The 21,489-nt window shown below is 45.1% G+C and overlaps 1 protein-coding gene across 6 annotated transcripts in view; it reads left to right on the top strand.

The window, feature by feature from the left end:
* Nucleotides 1-21,489, top strand: part of MAP2K4 (mitogen-activated protein kinase kinase 4) — a 94,534-nt gene that overhangs the window by 15,994 nt on the left and 57,051 nt on the right. For all 6 annotated transcript variants that reach the window (XM_083805203.1, XM_083805205.1, XM_083805204.1 and 3 more), the window contains one exon: nucleotides 16,954-17,056. In XM_083805203.1, the coding sequence (XP_083661329.1) occupies nucleotides 16,954-17,056 (103 nt within the window). The remainder of the gene's footprint in view (nucleotides 1-16,953; nucleotides 17,057-21,489) is intronic.

The raw sequence follows: 21,489 nt of genomic DNA on the forward strand, positions 1-21,489 counted from the left end.
GAGGGGCTGCTGGCTGGCATCAGCTGGTGCCAGCGCTCCCGCAGGCAGCCCTGGCTGCTGCAGGACAGTTTGTGGTGACTAATGGAAGCTCTGCAGAACTAATTTTTCTTTATTTTCTGTCACTGGCTTATGCTTTGTGTTCCTCTGTCATACTATCAAAGTACCTTCTACAGTATGGTGGTAGCTTTATTGGAAGCAGTCTCTTTTTTTCTGAATTCTAGATTTTTTTTGACTCTGCATTTCTTTGAATTTGCATTCAGATTTTTTTCATTTGTGCTTGACGTGCTTGTTATAGCAATTCTAATATCTAGAGATATAATTGTTATTTTTTTAATAGTTGGTGTCTTTGGATTTTATGTCAGTATACTTTGTGACTACTGTTCAGATAGATTTCGTCTGAAGCAGTTGTACGTAGAAAAACCTTTGCTGTCCATGGCTTTCACAGAGCAATGCTTTCTGTGTTAGGACTGAGGAGGACGTCTGCTCCAGTGTTACGGTGCAGAGTGAGCCTGGGTGTCAGAATTGTTCTCCCAAGACAGGATTGGAGAACATATTTATTCTTTAATAACTTTCTGTTAGCATGGAAATCTTTAGGAAACTCGATGTTTGAAGCAGGAAATTCAAACCTGTTTTGCAAGCTAGAGCTGTATGTCAGAATCAGAGTTAGGCTTTGAGACCTTTTCTGGTGGATTCCTAAGATGACAGCTACTGAATTGTGAAAAGATATGGAAGAAAATCAGCCACCCAAAAGGAGCAGTTGGCTGCTGAAGTTTGTATTTTGGAGCTGGGTTAATGGCCGTGCAGGTGAGGCTGAGTTGGAGATGGGATTTGCTGCTGGGAGGAGCTGGCATGCAGCATTTCATGTGAACCTTGGCAGCTTAAAAAGGTTGATTAGCATTTACTTAGGACAATGTCTTGCTCCTGTTGTCGGTCTTTTTACAAATTCCTTGTTGTCTGGCACACTAAGAACACTGTAAATGCTTCTGCAAGGTTTTCGCTATTTCCCCAGCAGTGCCTTTCATCTGAAGCTGGAATCTGTTGTCAGACATAGACAGTCCTTGCTCTCTGGGGCAGTTGCAGTCTGGAACAAAATGAGAAATGCTCAATACATGACTCTTCAGAGGAAGAAATAAAAGGCTTTGCCATTAGAAGGTTTTGCAAAATAATGAGATGGTTCCCACCCGTGCCTTTGGAATAGGAAGTGTGGAGGTGGGTGCTGTGAGCTCCCTGCAGCAGCGCAGCTGGTCACAGAGATTGTGCCAGGGTTCCTGAGGGTAAGTCTGAAAAACACCTCGGTTCATACTGCTTTGCTGACTTGTGTGCTGGGATGTACGAATGTAGGTAGGAACCAGAGAAGCATTGAAAAAACTCAAACACATTAGCACCTGCCTGTCAGAGCACCGTGGTTTATGTTAAAAACAGGGTAAGTACATCAGAGCAGTTGGATAAGTACGGTTGTGTATCGGGCACTTTGCTGCTGGGGAGGTGCTCAGTGTGTCCTGGAGGGTTCTGGCACCATGGTTCAGGCGCTGTGTGCACAGGAGGCGGCAGCAGGAGTAGTGTGGAAGCCTGCGGGTGCTGGACGCACTGGTGGCTGGCGGGGCCGGCGCATCCCCCTGCCTGCAGCTCTGCTTGGCGGAGCTCCTCATCCCGAAGAGGTGTTGCGGAAGTGAAGCGTGTTTCTGTAGAGGTAACTCCTGTGGTTCATCCCCCAGGACCTTGCTGGTTTGAACACCAAGGTTGCACGCAGCCTGGGTTTTGTTCCAGAAGAAGTTTCACATGCTGCTGTGGCGGAGGAGTGAGTGCCTCCGCGCATGCTGTGGGCTGCTGGGTTGTTTGCCTGATTTCCCTCTCTGCTTTGCCAACCTGCCTAAAATTCAGTTTGTTAGCTGTGTAAATTCACGAAAATTCAAAACTTTGTTAGCAGCAAGTATAACCTGGTGCAGTCAGGCCTTGGGAGGGTGTGTGGGTCTGCAGGAGAGGGGCTTGCCCCACCTGCCTGAGCCGGGGCAGCAGCAGTGGGCAGGCAGTGAGTGCCAGCCCCAGAGGTGGTGGAGAGCTGCGGTGGCTTTTCTCCTGTAGACTTAAAGTGAATTGAGAAGTGAATTAGCAGGAATTCACAGAGTTGAAAAAACCCTCTTGACAGAGAAAATACCAGGTTTCTTTGTGCCAAAAATTGTTTACAGCAAAGACAGATTTTGATGTTGAGTATTTCCCATTAAAGCACTGTTGACTGTTAGACACTGACAGTTTGATCGCTTGAATTATCCCCTAAAGTATATTTTAATTGTATTTTCCTCTTTAAGCAAGGTTTTAAAGTGTTAGGGGTATTAGCTGACTTTGTGCATGTTATGTGTAAGTGTCACATTTATTTAGAAGGAGAGGATAATGAAAGCATTAATGCATTTGTGAATTCTCGTACCTACTTAGCTTTCTGTTTTACGGGCAGATTTTTAGTCTGTATTTACCAGCTATTAACAAGAATGACAGGAGCTATTGTGTTTTATTTCTCTGAGTCTCTGCAGTCAGCACGAGCACTTGGTAACATCAGCAGCAAAACTGGTGGCATTGCAGTGCTCAGGAGGGGTCTGGTTTCATTTGGTGCTGAACGGCACATATCTGCTTCCCTTCCCATTGGCCTCTCCAGGTAAGTGATCGTTTCTGTTGAAGAACCACTGTTTGCCAGAGAAACACAGGTTAGCCTTTTCATCTGGAGAGGTGTTTCCGTGCTGAGAAGGGAACGGGCTGTTGCTGTTCTGCAGGTAGGAAGATCAAAGGTGTGCAGTGGAAGGAGTTGTTGCGCAGATTTTCTTCTTGATGTAAATGAAAGGAATGTAAAACAGACATCTGAATTCCTCTTGTAAGCTGTTGAGAAATGGCAGGGTTTGATCCCAAAAGCTCTACAGCTCTTTCATGAAAAGTAATAGCAAGTATCTCAGTTCAGAACTGCAGCTTTGTCTTCTTGAATAATTTGACAAAACTGTTTGTTGTTGTCTGAGGCAGGAGATCTATTGATTTTCTGTTGAGCTGTATTTGAGTGACCAAGGCAGTAAACAGTCATTTTATATTGAACAAGGGGGAAAGGTCTCAACATGAACAACTTCCCACTGTTGCAGGGGAGAGCAGGTTTTTGCTGCATCTCCTTGCCATTTCTTGCAAAGGTGGTGGCCCAGGTGATTCCGTTTCCCTGCTCACTGCCAGCTGGGACTGGCTGAGCAGTCTGCTAAGGGCGGTGTCTTTGCCATTAACTGCTGAGAAACTTCTATACTGAAAGAAAAAACACTGTTCTCTTCAAGAGACAAGGAAGCAGTCAGGGTCTGTTCTTTCTGTTGTTTGTTTTTTTTTCTTTTTCTTTAGGGGTTGCAAACATCAAAACTTAAAAAATGGGTTTCCAAGACTTTAAGATCGCTTCTAGTGTAATTTTATTTCTCTGATTAAGAAGCTGTAAAGTAAATATAACATTAAAGGAACGCCATGACGAAGTATGTTCTTGTAGGCTAGCAGTTCTGATGCTTTGGCCACTGTGCAAGATTTTTTAAAAATACTGTGTATGTGAGGTGGCACTTCTAAAGTGATTGCCATTGTCCTTTGATGGCAGCAAGACTTCTGCTTTAGTTATGTTTCACTTCTGCTGCTTTCTCTGGTTTTCCTGCTCTGACTAATCTTTCTAAACAAGTATTTAAATCGTGTGTTGGATACAAAGTGCCCTTTGGGGACACCTGAGACTTAAATGTGGAATGAAACATCAGGTTGCCTAAGAGTGCTCTTCAAAGCATATACGTTGTACAGTTACTACATATACTGTACTCAGCAAGTCACGTTTAGGGTGTTTAATGGGTGGCCTTTGAAATTTTGTTTAGGCAGTTTTTAGAGGAAGGAGGGTATCAACAGAGGTGCCAGGGCTGTCCTGTGTACTGGCTCTGAGCAGGGGCGTTACAGGATGACACAGGATGTGTGGGTGTACTGGAGTCCCTCTAAATTCTTGTAAGGTCCCTTCAGATAGAACATCGGTCAGTGTTTCAGTGATAGAGGAGCACTGTCCTCTGGTGAAGAAGGTGCTTGAAAGTAGTGCTTGACATTTCAGAGGTTTCACCTCTTCATGTGGGAGACTGTATGCTAGGTCTCAGGCCAGAAGTGTTTTTCTGTCTGCTATCATTGCTAATTATTTTCCTATAACAGCTTTCTCTTTCCAATTTGCATAGTTCATATATTTATAGACTATTATATTTATTCTTCATGAGACAAACTGCAGACAGATTAAAGAGCTAAATCTGTCTTCATGTGAGTCACCTCCAGCCCTGTGTCTGCCCTCGTTCTTTGAACACTGCCCCAGGTTGGTGACGGTGACCAGAAGTGATTTAACAATTCCATCAGTTCCTTGCTGCGAGGGTCAATCAGAGCAGCCTGTATGGCAGGACTACAAGGACTGTTCAGAATTTACCAGCTGGACAGACCAGGAGGGAGGCAGCAATGTGCCCTTGTGGCCCAGAAGGCCGAGGGGATGCTGGGCTGCATTCGGAAGAGTGTTGCCAGCAGCTCAAGGGAGGCGATCCTCCCCAGCTGCTCGGCCCTGCTGAGGCCACACGTGGAGCATTGTGCCCAGTTCTGGGCTCCCCAGCACCAGAGGGACATAGAAGTACCGGAGAGAGTTCGGAGGAGGGCTCCTAAGATGGTGAGAGGACTGGAGCGCCTGTCGCACAAGGACAGGCTGAGAGAACTGGGCCTGTTTAGCCTGGAGAAGAGGAGACCGAGGGGAGATCTCAGTAACGTATATATAAACACCTGAGGGGAGGGTGTCGAGAGGATGGGGCCAGTCTCTTTTCAGTTGTGCCCAGCGACAGGACGAGAGGCAGCGGGCACAAACTGAAGCACAGGAGGTTCCGGCTCAATGTGAGGGGGCACTTCTTTACTGGGAGGGTGACAGAGCACTACAACAGGCTGCCCAGAGAGGATGTGGAGTCTCCTTCTCTGGAGATATTAATAACAGGCCTGGGTGCCATCCTGCACAAGGTGCTCTAGGTGTTTCTGCTATGCGGGGGGGTTGGACTAGATGATCTTCAGAGGTTCCTTCCAACCCCAGCCATTCTGTAATTCTGTGAAAAATAATGTTGAAGGAGGTAGCATTGCTCATTTTACTTTTTCCTGTGCTAGCACATAGTGGGAGCAGCAGACTGCAAAGGCAACGGGTGTAGCAGGCTGGTGAAAACTAACCCAGGAAAAAGAAGTCAGGGCTGAACACCTATGGGAAAGAGCAAGGCTGCTGGTGGTGGTGGTAACACAGGCATGAAGTGATCGGAGATCCTGCTGTGCTCATTCTTCATGTTCCCAAGTGCAGGTCTTCCTTCTGCATGACATTAGTGCCAGGCATGGCGGGACCCATATTCCAGGGTCGGAGCCTGCAAATAATGCTGCCCTATAAATACATGGTGAGTAAAAAGCACGTCTTTATAGTAATAAAAAGGCATAGTGATAAAAAGGCAGCGTTTTCTTATTGAAGCTCCTGCACTTGGGAAAGAGTTGGTTTCTGTCTTCATTCACCTGTGAGCTATTTGAGAAGCAGACCATGTTGATCTAGATGGTGGAAGAAGGAAAGCAGAACCTTTGACAGAATCTGTACCTAAGGATTGTGATTTGTATGCTGGAGCCGTGATCTTTAGGTGCTTGGTTTCATTGTAGCTAGAATCATAGGGATTTTACTCATCTGGAAATGCATAGAAAAGGATAACCACAAAATCTTCAGCTTCCTCCTTTCCTCCTTTGCAGATTATGTTGACGCAGTTCTTTGTTTCTTTATGCTCTTTACTTTTTGCATGATTCTTGCTCTCATTAGGATTCTAAAAAAAAGCCCCACCTGAACTACTGATTTTAATCTACCTGTTCCTACTAGTTCCATCCTGTCTGGAATAGCAGAGTCTGAGTTCTTTGCTTAGTTGCACCGACTGCTTTAGCAAAGTTGTGTTCTATGTAGCTTATGGCTGCAGAAGTTTATGTGAAGTTGTGTGGAGTATAGTGTTGCAGAGATGCTGGTTCAGATTCAGAATTGTTTGTGTGCTGCTATTCAGTTCTTCATTAGAAAGAAATTTAAACATTGTAGTGCTTCCATCTGTGCTGACTTTGCAAACAGAAATGAAGATTTCTGTCACATAAGTGACTATTGATAAAAATTACAGGAGTAGCCAGTTACTGGCAGGCTAGAGGCAGTTTCAGGTTCTCTGCAAACTGTTGAAGGCTGCTGTGCCATGACAACTCCCTTGCTGCAGCCAGCCTTCAGTAGAGGGTTGGAAGAGGTGTTCATTATTTTCTGACTTCTGTCCTTCCAGTGAAGTGTGCAGAGCAGCAAGATCCACTCCTAACACTCCCAGATGTTTTGGCAGCTGAATGAAAATGTCAGGAATGTCCCATGCATCCTCATGAAGAGATTTTGATGCTGCCAGTCTATTAAAGTTCCAAATTCTGTTGGAAAAGCCGATTGACTGATGGTGTCACGTACATCTCAGCACTGCAAAACAAGGGGACTCTTTCCTATATTATTCTTCCTGCTACAGCATATTACAATTAAAAATTGATATTGAAGTCTTCAGAAGACAGCCTAAAGCATTTTATTTATTTGTTTTTGAGCACACAAGGAGATGCTAATTTTTTTTCCTTAAGAAATCTGAAACTACAAGCCGGTGTTTGTAGGATAGCATGGTCATGTTTAGTAAGGCCTCTGAGTGCCTGTCGGGCATGAGTTATTTTGGTGCTGGGAAATAACTGGAGTGTTTGGCTGTTTCTACTGGACTTTAGCATGAAAAATGGGTTGAACAAAAGAATTTCAACAGAAAGTAGACCAATATTTGTTTAAGGTATTTTTTTCCCCTGCTGTGTGAATTTTCCTTTGCTTTTCAAGGAATTAGAGATGGAAAAGCAAAGTACTCTGTGCTCCAGGAAGAGCTGTGATGCAGTAGTGAAGGACTCATGGTCACAGTGAATGCTTTCTAGAGGAAATTCCCAGTACTGCATAGCATATGTCCATTACAGCATCAGGAATCTGCTGTCCTGCAAAAATAGGATGTGAGCAAGTGAGGGGCCCTGGAGCCAGTCAAACTTTGTGTGGCCATAGTGAGGCTCTTGCTGCTGCCACGCTGGGTGGGCTGTGACAAACTTGGGTTGTGTCTGAAATACAAGTGCCAAGGAACTGCATGACAGGGAAAGAGGACGATCAGTGGCAGGTCCTTCATCTTCTGAAAGCCTGTACGTGGCTGAGCTGCTGGATTGGGGTTGTGTTGCTCAAAATGCTGAGGTATTGAGGGCTGGAGCGCCCAGTGCAAGAAGTCAAGTGCACCTCGTGTGAACTTGACTGCCTGATAGGACAGGGTTTGAAGGTTCACAAGGAGACAAGAGGATTTGTTCAGGGAAGTGTTCTCCAGGTCTAGCTCTTACCAATTGAATGAAAATATTTTTTTAGATGAAATTACAGATTGGAAAAGTACAAAAGTAGATCTGTGCATGTCTACAGGTGCCCTTTTTGAAGCTTAGCAAAAAAATTGCCTTGGGTTTGCTGAGCAGAAATTCTCTGAAGAAGGGATTAAAAATAGTAAAATACTTTCAGAGCTTTGAAAGCCAACTAAAAGCTTACATATGTTCTGTTGATTTGTATTTTGATTTGTTCTTTAGTAGTTGCACAACCTCCATTGTAATTCAACAGAACTAAGCAAAAATGCTTTTTGGGTCTGTGTTCTTGTTTTTGAGGTGCAGACCAAAGGTTTTCCTAATGCAGCAAGGCAAAATCTTTCCCAGTGCAGTGGCCTACATAACCTTCTCACGAGGGGAGCAGAGGGGCAGGTGTTGATGACCAGTCTCCGGTGACCAGTGATAGGACCCGAGGGAACAGCACAGAGCTGCATCGGTGGAGGTTCAGGTTGGATATTAGGAAAAGGTTCTTAATTGAGAGGGTGCTTAGGTGCTGGAGCAGGCTCCCCAGGGCAGTGGTCACAGCACTGAGCCTGCCGTAATTCAAGAAGCATTTGGACAGTGCTCTCAGACGTAGGATTTGATTTTTGGGTGGTCCTGTGTGTAGCCAGGAGTGGACTTGGTGATCCTTTGGGGTCCCTTCCAACTCAGGATAGGCTATGATTCTACGAATGCAGATAGATAAATGTATTTTAAATAACCTTGCAAATGAGACTGTTTTCAGAAAGGGGTCAGCTCCTTGTTAAGTCTTTAAAAACATTGATTAGATGTTCAAAAGAACAGGACATTTGGGAGCTCACAGAGAAGGAACCTAGCTTACATGAAGCGGATTCTAACTTGAAAATTTGGCTCAGTGTAGTTTTAGCTATGCATAGGTATCAGGTGATATTTGGAAAAATAAGCATATGTTGCAAAGTTTTGGATCCAATATCAACATGGATGTCTGCTGCCCTTGCATTGCAGAGGGTTTTTGCTAATGGAAACAGTGGTCAAGTGGAGAAGAAGCCCAGTGCCTTGATCAACCCCTGCCTGCTGGAGTCTTCAGCGTGTTAAAAGCATGCTCCAGTACAAGTCTGTTCACCCTAGCACAAGTTGTTTCCAGCACTTTCTTTGTGCGTGTTTGTGGAGCATTAATGTTTTCATGCGAACACACTCTCAGCTTCGCCAACCAATCGATAGCAGATAATGCGTGTTGGTACCTCTTCAGTTGTCTCTAACTTGAATAATAGAATCATAGAATATCCGGAGTTGGAAGGGACCCATAAGGATCATCTAGTCCAACTCTTGGCACTGCACAGGTCTGTCCAAAGTTTAGACCATGTGACTAAGTGCACAGTCCAATCGCTTTTTAAATTCAGACAGGCTTGGTGCAGTGACTATGTCCCTGGGGAGCCTGTTCCAGTGTGCGACCACCCTGTCGGTGAAGAACCTCTTCCTGATGTCCAGCCTAAACTTCCCCCGCCTCAGCTTGACACCATTCCCACGGGTCCTATCACTGGTGTTTACAGTGAATAGGTCACCTGCCTCTCCACTCCCCTTCGCGAGGAAGTTGTAGACTGCGATGAGGTCTCCCCTCAGCCTCCTCTTTTCCAGGCTGAACAGGCCCAATGCCCTCAGCCGCTCCTCATGTCTTCCCCTCTAGGCCCTTTACCATCTTCGTCGCCCTCCTCTGGACACTCTCCAACAGTTTCATGTCCTTGTACTGTGGTGCCCAGAACTGCACACAGTACTCGAGGTGAGGCCGCACCAGCGCAGAGTAGAGCAGGACAATCACTTCCCTTGACCGACTAGCGATGCCGTGCTTGATGCACCCCAGGATACGTTTGGCCCTCCTGGCTGCCAGGGCACACTGCTGGCTCATATTCAACTTGCTGTCAACCACAACCCCCAGATCCCTCTCTGCGGGGCTGCTCCCCAACTTGTAAGGGTTCCTGAGGTGTTCCTCTCAGCCTTCCACTAGTCAGTTTGAATCGTTTTTCAGAACAACTTGATCCATTTTCTCTGGCGTGCTCAAGGTGTGCGTGTCCGTGTCCAGGGATGGGATGCTGCCTGAGCTCCCCTCCAAGCAGAGGGCCCATGTCCCCTGGTAGTGCTTTGGTACTTGTGCACCCTGAAAAAGCTGCAGGGGCTTGTCTTGGGGAGGTGTGAAGACATGAACGTAAGAGTTGCACTGGGAGCAGGAACTGGCAGGGATCAGTGTTGCCTGCGCTGAAACCTCTCGCAGAAAATCAGCGCTTTCTTGGGCAGTGCCCTTCACGTAGGTGGTATGAGGAGCAAAAAATAGGCAGTTTGTTTAATAGGGTTCTGAGCAGGGAGCAGCAGAAACAAAGCCTCCTGTGCCATGGAGATGTGGAGCAGGGCGTTCCTTCTGACTGCTGTCAGGAGCAGCTGGGGCTGGGGACTGAAGCCCCTCTTGCAGCTTGCCTCTTCCTGAGCAGTGATGAGGGACGACCTGATGAGTGAAGGGATGGAGCCTCCATATGATGGCAGCCCATGGGAGAAAAGCAAGAGGCAAGGGAGAGCCTTGCGAAGGAGGAGGAATCAGAAGTTTCAATCGTTTCTGTAGGCTTCCTGGGGGACGTTTTTCTTAAATGAGCCCAGACTTGCTCTGCTAATCCCACCTGAGACATCAGTGAGTGCCATATGGGCCTTTTTTTGAGTTAAAGAGTTATCAGCAATTACACTTAGGAAATCCAAAGCTGCTTTGTCAGGAGATGCCTCCTGGCTTGATGGCCAAGGGCTTTCTTCATTCTTTCCTGCAGACGTTCCTGTACTCGAGTGTTTCTTGGTTTTGGCGGGTTCCTGTCATGGTCTCTAGTCTTCAGAATTATGAAACCTGATATGCTAGCTCCAAGGTGAACACAATCAGTCCCTCCCCCCAGAAAAAACTCTTGTCTTCAAATGGAAGAAGGCCCCACACTCCTGATGCCTGCTGTTCTTCCCGCTACGCAAGGTTCAGCGGTGGGTGCGAGCTATTTAACAGAGCCAGTGGGATGCAGGCTGTGATTGACATTGCCACTTTTCTGGCATAAGGTAACTAGAGGGATGATGGAAACATACTTGTTGCTTTATCCAAAGAAACTAAATCCTTTCCATTGACCTTAAGCAAAGGCCTCAAGGGCAGATTTTTTTCCTTGCTTTTGGTCTGTGTGCTCCTAAAATTGGGGAAAAAAAACAACCCCAAAAAACAACCCCACCTCGCACCCTCAGTCTTCCTCCACACAGTATATTTTAGAATTTGCTGTCCTGTTTTTTAATGAAAAAGCACCTGGCACAGCCCTTTGCATAATTTACTGTTGTTTTACATCGGGAAGGGCTCCAGGTGCCTTGCAGTAAATTTCCCAGGCCAGCGTGACTGTTTCCTTCTGACAACTGCTCCACTATGGTCTATATAGGATTATGCTGCAGAGGGAGGAAACATGACATGGCATCAACCACGGGTAGCATGAAAATTTTGCAATATCTGTGACTGAAACAAAGCATGCCTTTGAGGGCAGCCCTGTTTTCACAAGCATCTGCTCTGGCTGTAACTGCAATGTGCTGGCTGGGCGAAGTTGCTTGGAACAACGAGACCTTCCAGATTCTCTCCAGTGTTTTGCCAGCTTTGGCATTTGAGTGTGGCTGAGCGACATATTCATGCTCTCCAACTGGAAATTGCCTGAATTCCAGTTTTGGTGGAAAGGTGACTTTTGACATTACTGTTTTGTTCTCTCTGGGCAGAGAGCTGCCTGGCACCAGCACAGTTGTGCACATAGCCATACATGTGCAGGGGTGTCCTGTTGTATTCAGCATATAATGCATGTACAGGCACAGATTTAAGCTCTTTTACTGCAGCTGATCTGCTCCCAAAGCTCAAATAGTTTTAACTCAGTTTATGGCTATTCATGTGGATGACATTTTCACACAGGGTAGCATCAGGGATAATAAATGCTGAAGGTTAATGGTGGGTTTTAGACATTTCAAAGACTTCATTCTTAGGACTTTACTGATGGGAGTTTCCAGTCTGAGAGAACTGATCTTAATCTGATTGCAGTTTCTTGCTCTCGAAGCCTAACCTACTTTAGCCAGGCTTTGTAGGAGAGGTATTTATAGAAGCAGTTGCATGTGCTGCTGGAAGCAACGTAAACTGCATTTTGCAAGTTGCAGACGGGCATGTCCGCTGGTGCGGAGAGCATCTGTGCAACTGTGAGCCACCTCCCATTGTTAAATTACTGAAACGTCTTGCTAGCAGTTTGTTCAGTACAAATGTGTTACTTCATAATGTTTTCATGACTGGGGAAGGTAATGACCAGTAACCGTTCCAGAGTCCCGCCTGATCTGGGCTTCTGTATTTTTGTGGAAGCACGCTTGGGGCTGTAGATGAATTATGGATAAATGCTCCAATAAGGTGACTTCCAAAAATCAGCATACTTAGTATGTTCCTGGAGTGCAAAGTTGTCATCTTGGATCTGAATTCTGGCTCTTGGACTGTTCTAAATCACAGGTTTCATTAAAAGGAAATGTAACAGACATACTGAAAATGTTTGTGCTGTTGTTCTTCAAAGCGATTTTCTGTAGATACAGTTTGTAAAAATGTTAACTAAAATTCCAGTGTTCTCCTTCCATTCAGGCTTGCCAACTAAACTGCTGTATGTGCTGAAGTTCTTCATGTTTTGTTTCAAAATTTGAGTATTTTTTTCTTGAAAAAATAGTATGTCTTGAGGGCAATGCTGGAGATTGCGTTACTCACAAGTTAGTGCTGTTTTTGGAGTACTTGAACAAGAGTGCTCCATAAACAAGTCTGGAAAGGAAGGAAATGTAGTTGAAAGAATGCAGGTTGGAAGGGTTTATGGGAAAGGAGCACTGTCCTGGCAGGAGCAGAGACAGCAAGCAGTGAATCCTGGGTGCATTCGGGATGTCAGCATCAGTAACATCAAAGCAGGAATTTTGTTCGCAGACATATCTAACTATTTGCATGGCAGATAGTAGGAGTTCTTGGAAAAACAGAGAGTTCTGTGGGGTTTCTTCTGTGTGGTTTTTTCCCAGCTCAGGTGAGAGTATGCACTAGCTGTGTTTTGGGATGCTCTGGAATAAGTTGGACCTGGATTGCAGTTTTCCATTTTTAAAAAGTTAGCCTCAAACATTCAACCTCCTTCTCAACCAAGTATATCACCCAACCTGCCTGGCCTCCTGACATCCTTTCCTCCTCCTGACATCCTTTCCTCCTCCTGACATCCTTTCCTCCTCCTGACATCCTTTCCTCCTCCTGACATCCTTTCCTCCTCCTGACATCCTTTCCTCCTCCTGACATCCTTTCCTCCTCCTGACATCCTTTCCTCCTCCTGACATCCTTTCCTCCTCCTGACATCCTTTCCTCCTCCTGACATCCTTTCCTCCTCCTGACATCCTTTCCTCCTCCTGACATCCTTTCCTCCTCCTGACATCCTTTCCTCCTCCTGACATCCTTTCCTCCTCATTTTCTCTCTTTAACTTGTTTTAATATTACAAAGCGAAGATAAAAAGGCTGCAAAGTTCATTACAATGTCCTTTTTTTCCCTCCCTGCTGGTTTTCTGCCTTTTTTTTTTTTGCCTGCTGTTTTCTGCCATAACTTTTTTTTTTTTTTCCCCTGGTTTTACTAGAATAAGGAAATAAAGTGTGGACTAGGCTCCTGGCATATTGCTGCTCTGCAAGCAGCAGAGAGACTCTGGTGTCCAACCAGAGAGAACAGTCACATTCACACTGCGACGGTCACATTCACATCGTGACAACAAGTGGTTGATACCGCAGATTTGAACCAAGCGGAAAGCACTTTGGCAGGGGTCAATTTGTATCCCTGCAAAACAGAAACCTATAAGAAAATCCATTTATCTACTTCTGCTTTGAAAGTCTTACTGCTTGGAAACTGAGCATTTTCATATGTATAACTGGGACATTGTTATCATTGTTATTGATGTGTGGCATGCAGGAATGTAGGGAAATTATAGGAAAAAATAGATTTTTCTCCAACAGGAGGTGACTCAGAGGCTTGTTGAACTTGTACTTGTCCCAGGTGAAGTGAAAATACAGAGTATAACTCTGAAGGAATACTTTGTACTTCATGTTATCTACCAGATAGACATTTCCTCTTGCATGAAGACTGGTTGGCTGTGGTTATGGTAAAGCAGCCTCAAAAAGAGTGATGAGAACGTAATTGCAGAGCCAAGTGCCTGGATTAATCCTGGTGATGGATAGCAGCACATAAATTATGTACAATTATGTACTTAAACTAGCATCTGCTTACCAGTGCAGCAGGAAACAAGTGTGTGTTATGAGTCTGGATGGTTCTGCTGTGGCCATTGTGTAGGTGGTCACCTGTGTGTACTTGGTAAGGCTTCCCAGCTGCTTTTCGCTGGGTCCATTTTGGCTACGATCAATGAAATGCCAAGGGATGTGCATTTGTTGGGTAGGAAAATATCCTCTGCTATCTCAGTGCTACGCAGCAGCCTGGTGCTAAAACAGACTTTTTTTTTTAAATGGATTTGAACACAGGAATACTGTTGTTTTATGAATGTAATGATTTGAAATAAGTATTACTATCATTTTATGGATGGAAAATGAACATGCAATAAAAAACTGTTTCCGCTCTGAGATAAGTATCTAGAATAGATACGACTGCCGACCGGGCAGTTGGACTTCATGATCTTTGTAGGTCTCTTTCGACTGGACTATTTTATTTATGTAGACTTTCCATTGTTCTGGAAGAATTTGGAGTGACAGTGTCCAAGTAGTAGAGGAAATTTGATTAATAAATGCACTCTATGCGTTGTCTTGCTCAAAGTGAGTCATTTTTGGGGTAGATGTAATAAAAATAAGATATTCCTCCTGGCTGCAGTGAAGGGTAGGCTTGGAGGCTGATGAGAATTTAGATACCAGGCCACCCAGTTGAGCTTAGGGAGGCACCCTACAGCTCCAATTAAATTCTTTTCAGTGGAATAGAGGATGTGGGATAAATGTGGAAATAATTGTCTTTATAGGAAAAAGTAAGATTAATGAGGCTTGATTTGAGAGATGAAATTTGAAAATGCCAGCATTGTTGAAGGATACCTTGGGCTTATAAATCAATTCATCAAACAAGACAGTTAACGGATATTTTGGGGTCTTTCACTTACGAATGTACAAGCCAAATAAATTTTTTTTAAATTAAATTCTATTTTATTTTTTACAAGGCAAGACAAAATCTGAGGATGCAACAGAAGGGAAAGTACCCCAAAGCAGACCACCTGTCAACGTGAACAGTGATGTTTCTCCATATTCTGATGAACAGGTCTATACTTTTACTTTTGAAAGGAGCATTGCTGTTCATTGCTCACCCTGTTGCAGTGTGTTCAGGATTTTTAAAAACAAGTATTTTATTGTTAGGCCGCAGGACTACAAGGAGACTAGCTCCTACTGAGCAGTCTCATGTGGGTAACATACCCAAGAAAGACACATTGGGAGCATTGAGCTCTGCAGTGCAGCAGGCATCATCCCAGCCAGTTGGGTGCCCAGGCTGGAAATCCTCGCTGTCCCTTTTCTCTGTCATTATTAGTGATGAAAGGCTGCCATTACTACCAGCTGGGGCTTTATGGAAATCTGCAGGTGAATTGTCACATAAAAATGATGATGTGTTGTTTATTTTAAGTGGTTGATGCAAAGCCCTGAATAGTTGGTTTCGTGCTGCTGAATTTTGTATGAGTTTCTCGGGTGGCGTTTATTTATAACAAATGAGGTGATGTTCAGAAAATGCAACACATTTGCAGATATTTCCAGATAGATTCTTGTATTGCAGCAAGATCAAAGCTGAATTAATAATTTAGAAGTCAAAGGTATTATAGAGGAAATAGGTGATCATTCCTAAGTGAAAACTACGAACTGGGGAAGGTCAGAGGGATGCTGTAGAGCTCCACGTGCTGTCGGTCTAATCCTACCAGCAGCAGCAACTGCATCATGCAGCAAGACCTCAAGGCAGAGCGTAGCTAGGCGTGCTGTGGTGTGTCACTGGGACGGCAGGCCTTGCAGAGCCTCAGCCGGGTGCAGGTGGGTGTTTGGTGGTCACCGGCTTTCCTGCGTGTTCCAGGCTGCAGGTGTTTGTATTTCTTTTGAGTGGATCCCCAGTTCTGAGCTTTTTGGATTTATCAAGCTGTTTTTAGATGAATGTCACCATCCTTGTAATATTTCAAGCTGAAATTGTTGTAAGGACTTTAACTTTTTTTTTTTTCTCTTTCTGTTGTCTTAGATAGGTGTTTTTAGTAACTCCCTTTGTGCGAGGTAGAGTAACTACAGAGTGCAGTGGTGCTTGTGCTCAGACCTCGTGCTCTGCAGTGTTTGCTGCTTTTCCCAAAAGGCCTGCAGTATGTTTGGGAATCTGACACCCGCCTTAGGGTGCAGGCAGAAGAAAGGTCTTGGAGGAATTCAGGTATCGGGTCCATTGCTGAAGGCTGGTGCTGCTGGTGATGGGAGGTGGCAGTATCCAACCTGCAGATAGCATGGAGTGGTTCGGGCCTCCACCAGGAAGCGAGAAGCCTGAGGGGTTTGGGGTCAGGATCCTGGGAAGCTGCGGGTGGAGATTAAAGTGGGGCTGCTTAGTACAGAGGAGCATAGGTTTCCTGCAGCCAGATGGGGCAGGAGGGGACCTTTTGCGGCCCGGTGGGAGGGCTGGGAAGGGACATCTCACTTTGTAATCTTTGATCCTGCTGGTGCTTGTGCAGGTCATCTCAACTTTAATAAGAAACACATAGCTGGTGGCTAGAGTGGTGATCAGCAGCCTTCCCCGTGTTTCTGTTTCTCTTTATGTATGTTGTTCCTCATGGTTTCTCAGTTGACTGGAGACCAAGGCTTTCGCCCACCTGGTCACTGCTCTGACAGGCTGAGCTGTACTCCCTGCGCAGAGACCCCCTTGGCAGAAGCAGCACACAGCAGCTCTCTGCCATCCTCGCTGAAGCCTGATCGTGCCTCCTTGCTGTTAGGCTGAGGAGGGTCAGCAGACCAGTCAGTCCTCGTGTAGTTGGGGTATCATGTAAAACACATCCAGTGCTTCCCCTTCCCCTTTTCCGGTGTCATCCATCCTGAATCTGGTAGGCATGCCCAAGCTGTGCCAAGTAAGTCGAGCTCCCTTTGCCACCTAACTGAAGTTGAGCTCAGTGTGAAATCTGTTTAAATGAGTGATTGTGCATGGAGGGAGCTCAGGGCCTGGGTGTGGAGGTGGCCCATGGCTGTTGGTAGACCTGGCTTGATGCTGACGCTCCAGTTGCAACAGAAGGTCCATGGGACACCTCTGATGGGAGACTGGCTTGGAATGGGATGGGGGAAGGCCATGGGGTGAGAACTGACTCCATTTCTCCATTTCTGTGTCCCTAACACAAACTATGATTTGCTAACGTCATTGTAAAATATGTTTTCAGTTTCTTAAAATGTGTTTGTTTTTTCTGTTTATTTCCAAATGCTCTTACAAAATGGTATTTTGTTGCTCACAAAAAGTTTACTTTCTGTTCGTTGTCTCGCAGGTAAACGCAAAGCGCTGAAGTTAAATTTTGCAAATCCACCTTTCAAGTCCACAGCAAGATTTACTCTAAACACTTCTGGAGTTCCTTTCCAAAATCCACACATGTGAGTATAAAGCCAAAGGCATAAGTAGTGGAACAGCTTTGAAATTATTTAGCCAACAAACAGTGTTATTTTAAATGCAGTTTGAATACTTGAGTTATTTCTAGGTTGTTCAAATCAGTTAGTTTGAATCACTGTAGAAGGAGGTTGTGGGTTTTTTGCCTTTTTTTTTTTTCCAGAATTAAAAAAGGTAAAATTTGGGATCTTTCTGTTTTACACTGGAGCTACTGTCTTCCAGAATTAATTAGCTTCAGATAAGTTGTAGCCAATAATGCAAGACCTGTTCACTGTCATTTTCCTGTCTCCTTATATACTGCTTATTACTTTTCATTAGAGAGAAATTTGTGTTATTTGTGAAAGACATAACTATGCTATATTCTTTAGCACTAAAATGAACAAAAACTTGAGGAACGTCATTCTACTAACGTGGAGATTCAAGGGAGTTGTACAGTGATTAGCCCTCACTGAATTTTCTAGTCCACTAGCTTCAGTATACTATCTAAAGTTTGAATGCAAGTGTGGCAGAGCTGTTCCTGACACCAGTAAATAATACTAATACATTGCCACAGAAAGTATTAGCTTTGTATCCTCAGATCCACCAATCTAGATTGATGGGTGACGCACCCACAGCCTGTTCGTGTGGCAGAATTCAGCTAGTGTGCAAAGATGTCCCAAAGTTTTCCTCTTCAAGTTCCCTACCAGGTCTTGAGAGTTTTGTCAGTGGCAAGTAACAGAAACTGCACTTGAAACTTCCCTTGCTGCCTGGACTCTTCAGGGTGTCCTTGGTTATAGTGTGCTTCTGCTTTGCTGTGCATGTTGCTGCCTCTTTCCTTCAGCTTGATGCCTTCTGCTTCCTGAGGATATATTCCCTGTGGTCTGTTCCTATTTCTGGTAGCTTCTTTTATGCTGGAGGTTTTTAAGCAAGCTTTTTCTGAGTTAGAAACATGTTTCTGATGAGCTATCACTGGTATTTACAACATTAAAAAAAAAAAAAAAAAAGAGTACTTGCAAAGATTCCTCTTACCACACAAGCAACCTTTCCAGGAAGTCCTCCTCTCTCTTCCACTCATTTCTTAAAAAAATAGTGTTCTTTCTGGTTGTAGAACTAGCATTTATATATGCACTTTTTGTGTGCCTTCCTCAATATCATCAAACCCTTGTTAACATTTTTCTGTAGAACCCCATCTTGGACCCTTTCCTCTCTCAAAACTCCCCATGTACATTAAATAAGGAACTTCATCTCAGCTATTGAGTTTATACTATAAGCCATCTATAGAGCTTTGACTTTCCTGTGTTTATCTCCATGGATCTCTGTCTTGGATTCCCTTGAAGTCACAGTGGTTCCAGTCTAGCACGGAAGAGCTTTCACAGTTAATTGGTGACGTCTTAAGTATCATGTTTGTGCAACAGACTGTCAACATTGTCCATTGAGAAGGCACTACTCAGTCTTCATGGGAGCTGCAGTCCTTGGCAGGGCTGGGATCCTGGGCTGGTTAACAGTGTAACTAGTTCTAAGGATATGGAAATGTTTTGGGTTGGATATGATAATTAAAGTGCCAAAAATGGTGGTGATGTGTCTGCACTAAAGCTTTCTTGGGAGGCTACAAGCTGTAGTAGTGGTTTCCATTTGAAAGAGATGAATGATGTTGGTTGGATTGCCTTCTCTGTGATGAAGCTGAATAAGCTTGGATACAGCTAATTGATCCTCTCAGCCTTTATGTGGTATATAGTGGATGTCGTTCTCAAAGGCAACATTCACATCTTCTGGTTGCACGCTTCTCCCAGTGACACAAACGTTTCTCTTGCAGTTGGTGCATTGCGGTGATGTATCTGTGTCTCCTGTCTGCATCTCCAGAGAGAATGGAATGGTTTTCCTTCGTTGTCTAGAAAGGTTTTTAGACTTCAGTTTTGAATTGGATATTCTATCCCAGCTGGCCAAGCTGCATTCTCCATTCAAGATGTGTTTCTGTTCACCGAGTTATTTCTCTCCCAGCCTGATGGAACTCAGTGGCCTTGGGCTCGCTGGTGCCAAGTCCTGAGATGAATACTGTCTTGATGCTGCTGTGGATTTCCCTGTGTAGACCCTGTTGGTCCAGATAGGTGGATCTGAAGATACAGAGAGGTCAATTTCTTGCATGAAATTTGAGTTTCTCTGACTTGGATCCACCAATCGGGAGGCTGTCCTGTGGCTCCTGTCTCAAGGAGGGCCGAGGTTTCTGCCTCTGCATTTCCTTTCTGAGCTCTGACAGTGAACTGTGGTGAGCAAGAGGAGGCAGCCAGCAGTGACCTGCAGATGCACTGAGATGTAAATTGCTATTAGCTATTACCTATTGCCGTATTATTGCTAATTATTATTATTGCCTATTAGCTGTATTTTGCTTGATTAACAGGTTTTGTACAGGGAACTGATCAGGCTGGATTGGTGGATATACAGGTAGGAGTGTGGCTTCCTACTACGCAAGCAGAGAGCAAAGTAGGCAGGTGGGGTTCTTCATACCCATGTGGTGTGTTAGGGGGAAGGAAACCTTCTTGTAAGCTGCATCTCCCAAGCAAAGAAACCACTGCTGCCAAGGGAATGCATGTTGTGCCAGGGTATAGATTGTAGCTGGGCTCCTCATTAGTGCCCGGGGCTTTGTACTCTGGTGAAACGTGTATGGCCATTGCTTATCCCATAAAGGTGCAAATTCAACCTTCTTTTTAGGGCTTGCTTCTTGATTTGAAAGGTCTCAGGAGTGTTGAGGAAAAACAAAGGGGGGGCAGTGTGGAGGAAATAATTTTGGGAATCACACTAACCAGGGATAGAGGTTCCTGCTCTTGTAAGCAGGGGTGATGTGATGTGCACACGCTGTTTTGAAGGGAGCTGAAGCCTGGTGCTTGGCTGGGTTTCCACGGGAAGGTTTCCTTGGTGAGCTGTGCGTGATCTCAGCTTCTTCTCACTTGGTGTTGTTGGCACATTATCTGGAGGAACAATTTCAGAGGCCCTGAAATCCCAATTGCAAGATGTGATGTTGTTAATCACTGACTGATGCTTCCCGTGTCTTTACATCCCAAGGCGCAGAGCACCCATGACAACCCAGTGAGTGCCCACCTGCTAGGAGGATGCTCCTAGAGCTTCACTGCTCTCAGGAGTAGGGGCTTTTTGCAAATGTACAGTTTGTGCCCTGGAATACTGTTTGCAGGAAGAGAGATCCTAGATGATGTAATCTGAAAGGAGAAACTTGGGACATGGGTTCCCAAATTTTCTTTCTGATGCCACCTTGTTGTTTCTTTCCCACCTGCAGCATTGTTGAGCCATGTCTTGCAGTTTGGTTCTCAGGTTGGGGCTGCACCCCGTGCCCCAGGACACACCGTAAGGCAGCGTGCTGTCGTGGGCCTGCAGGGAGTGAAGGAGCTGGGTGCCAGGGCTGGACTTGGAGCAGCACTGAGGAAGGCCAGACTGCGTGGGGAAAGGTGGGAAGGCTGTATGTATATAGAGTGGGTGCAGCCGGTGGGAGGTTGGGACCTCAGAGCTTTGCTTTGGCTGGTGTCTCTGTGATGGCCTTGGAGCTGAAAGATGCTGGGGACTTTCCTTCTCCATCCTTGCACATCCCATGGCACCTCAAGCCCCTACCCAGGATACCTCCTGTCTTCTTCCTTCCCACTATGTCCACTGCCAGGTGTGCTGGGGTGTCTTGAAGGACGTCTTTGTCACAGATGACCAGGATACCAAGCAAGGATGCGGCCAACGGAGCACAGGCTACAGCTGCTCAAATTGGAGTCAGTGGCAAAATTGCCCACATCTCAAGTGGTGCTTGGGTTTTTCCCTAAATGTTTTCTGAATTAGTATTTGTGTTGAAATCAAGAGGCTTTGAAGTGACCTTTAAATAGGAGACTGACTCAGGGGGGCTTTGGATGAGGTTAGAAATTGGAGGTGCATTTCTAGTTGCTGGAAGTGGGGGCTGTGGCTCCCTGAAATCTCCCTTCCTGGTGATGCCAAGGGCTGTGGTGCCTTGTTGCAGTTGAAAAGTCCTGTGAATGGCTTTCTTGCACAGGTCTGGCGGGGCAGGTGAGCAGAGCCTTAGGATGAAATGTTCACAGCAGGACCAAGGCCAGAGGGTTTGGAAGGAAGATGAACTCTAGTTCTGTGACTGATGGAGCGTGAAGCTATAGAGAATGTGCATGCTGTGTAGTCCAGCTGTGACTGCTAGCACCAAATTTACTTCCTAAGTACAGAGAGTGGTGTTTTTTTCTTGTTGTGGTATGCTGCCCAGCCTGTCTGTAGAGTATCTAGCGCAGTGATATACATACTTTTGCACGAGCTATATGCAGTAAAGGAAGAATAGAGCCTAAATTGCAGAGCTTCGTTTGAAAAATAAAGCCTTTTAGAATTATTAGTGTAAAAATAAAACCTGTATTTTTGCACATTACTTTTACCATGGTTATGCCTGTTCAGCATG

Source organism: Anser anser (genome assembly GCF_964211835.1).
Source record: "Anser anser genome assembly, chromosome: 19".
NCBI lineage: Eukaryota > Metazoa > Chordata > Aves > Anseriformes > Anatidae > Anser > Anser anser.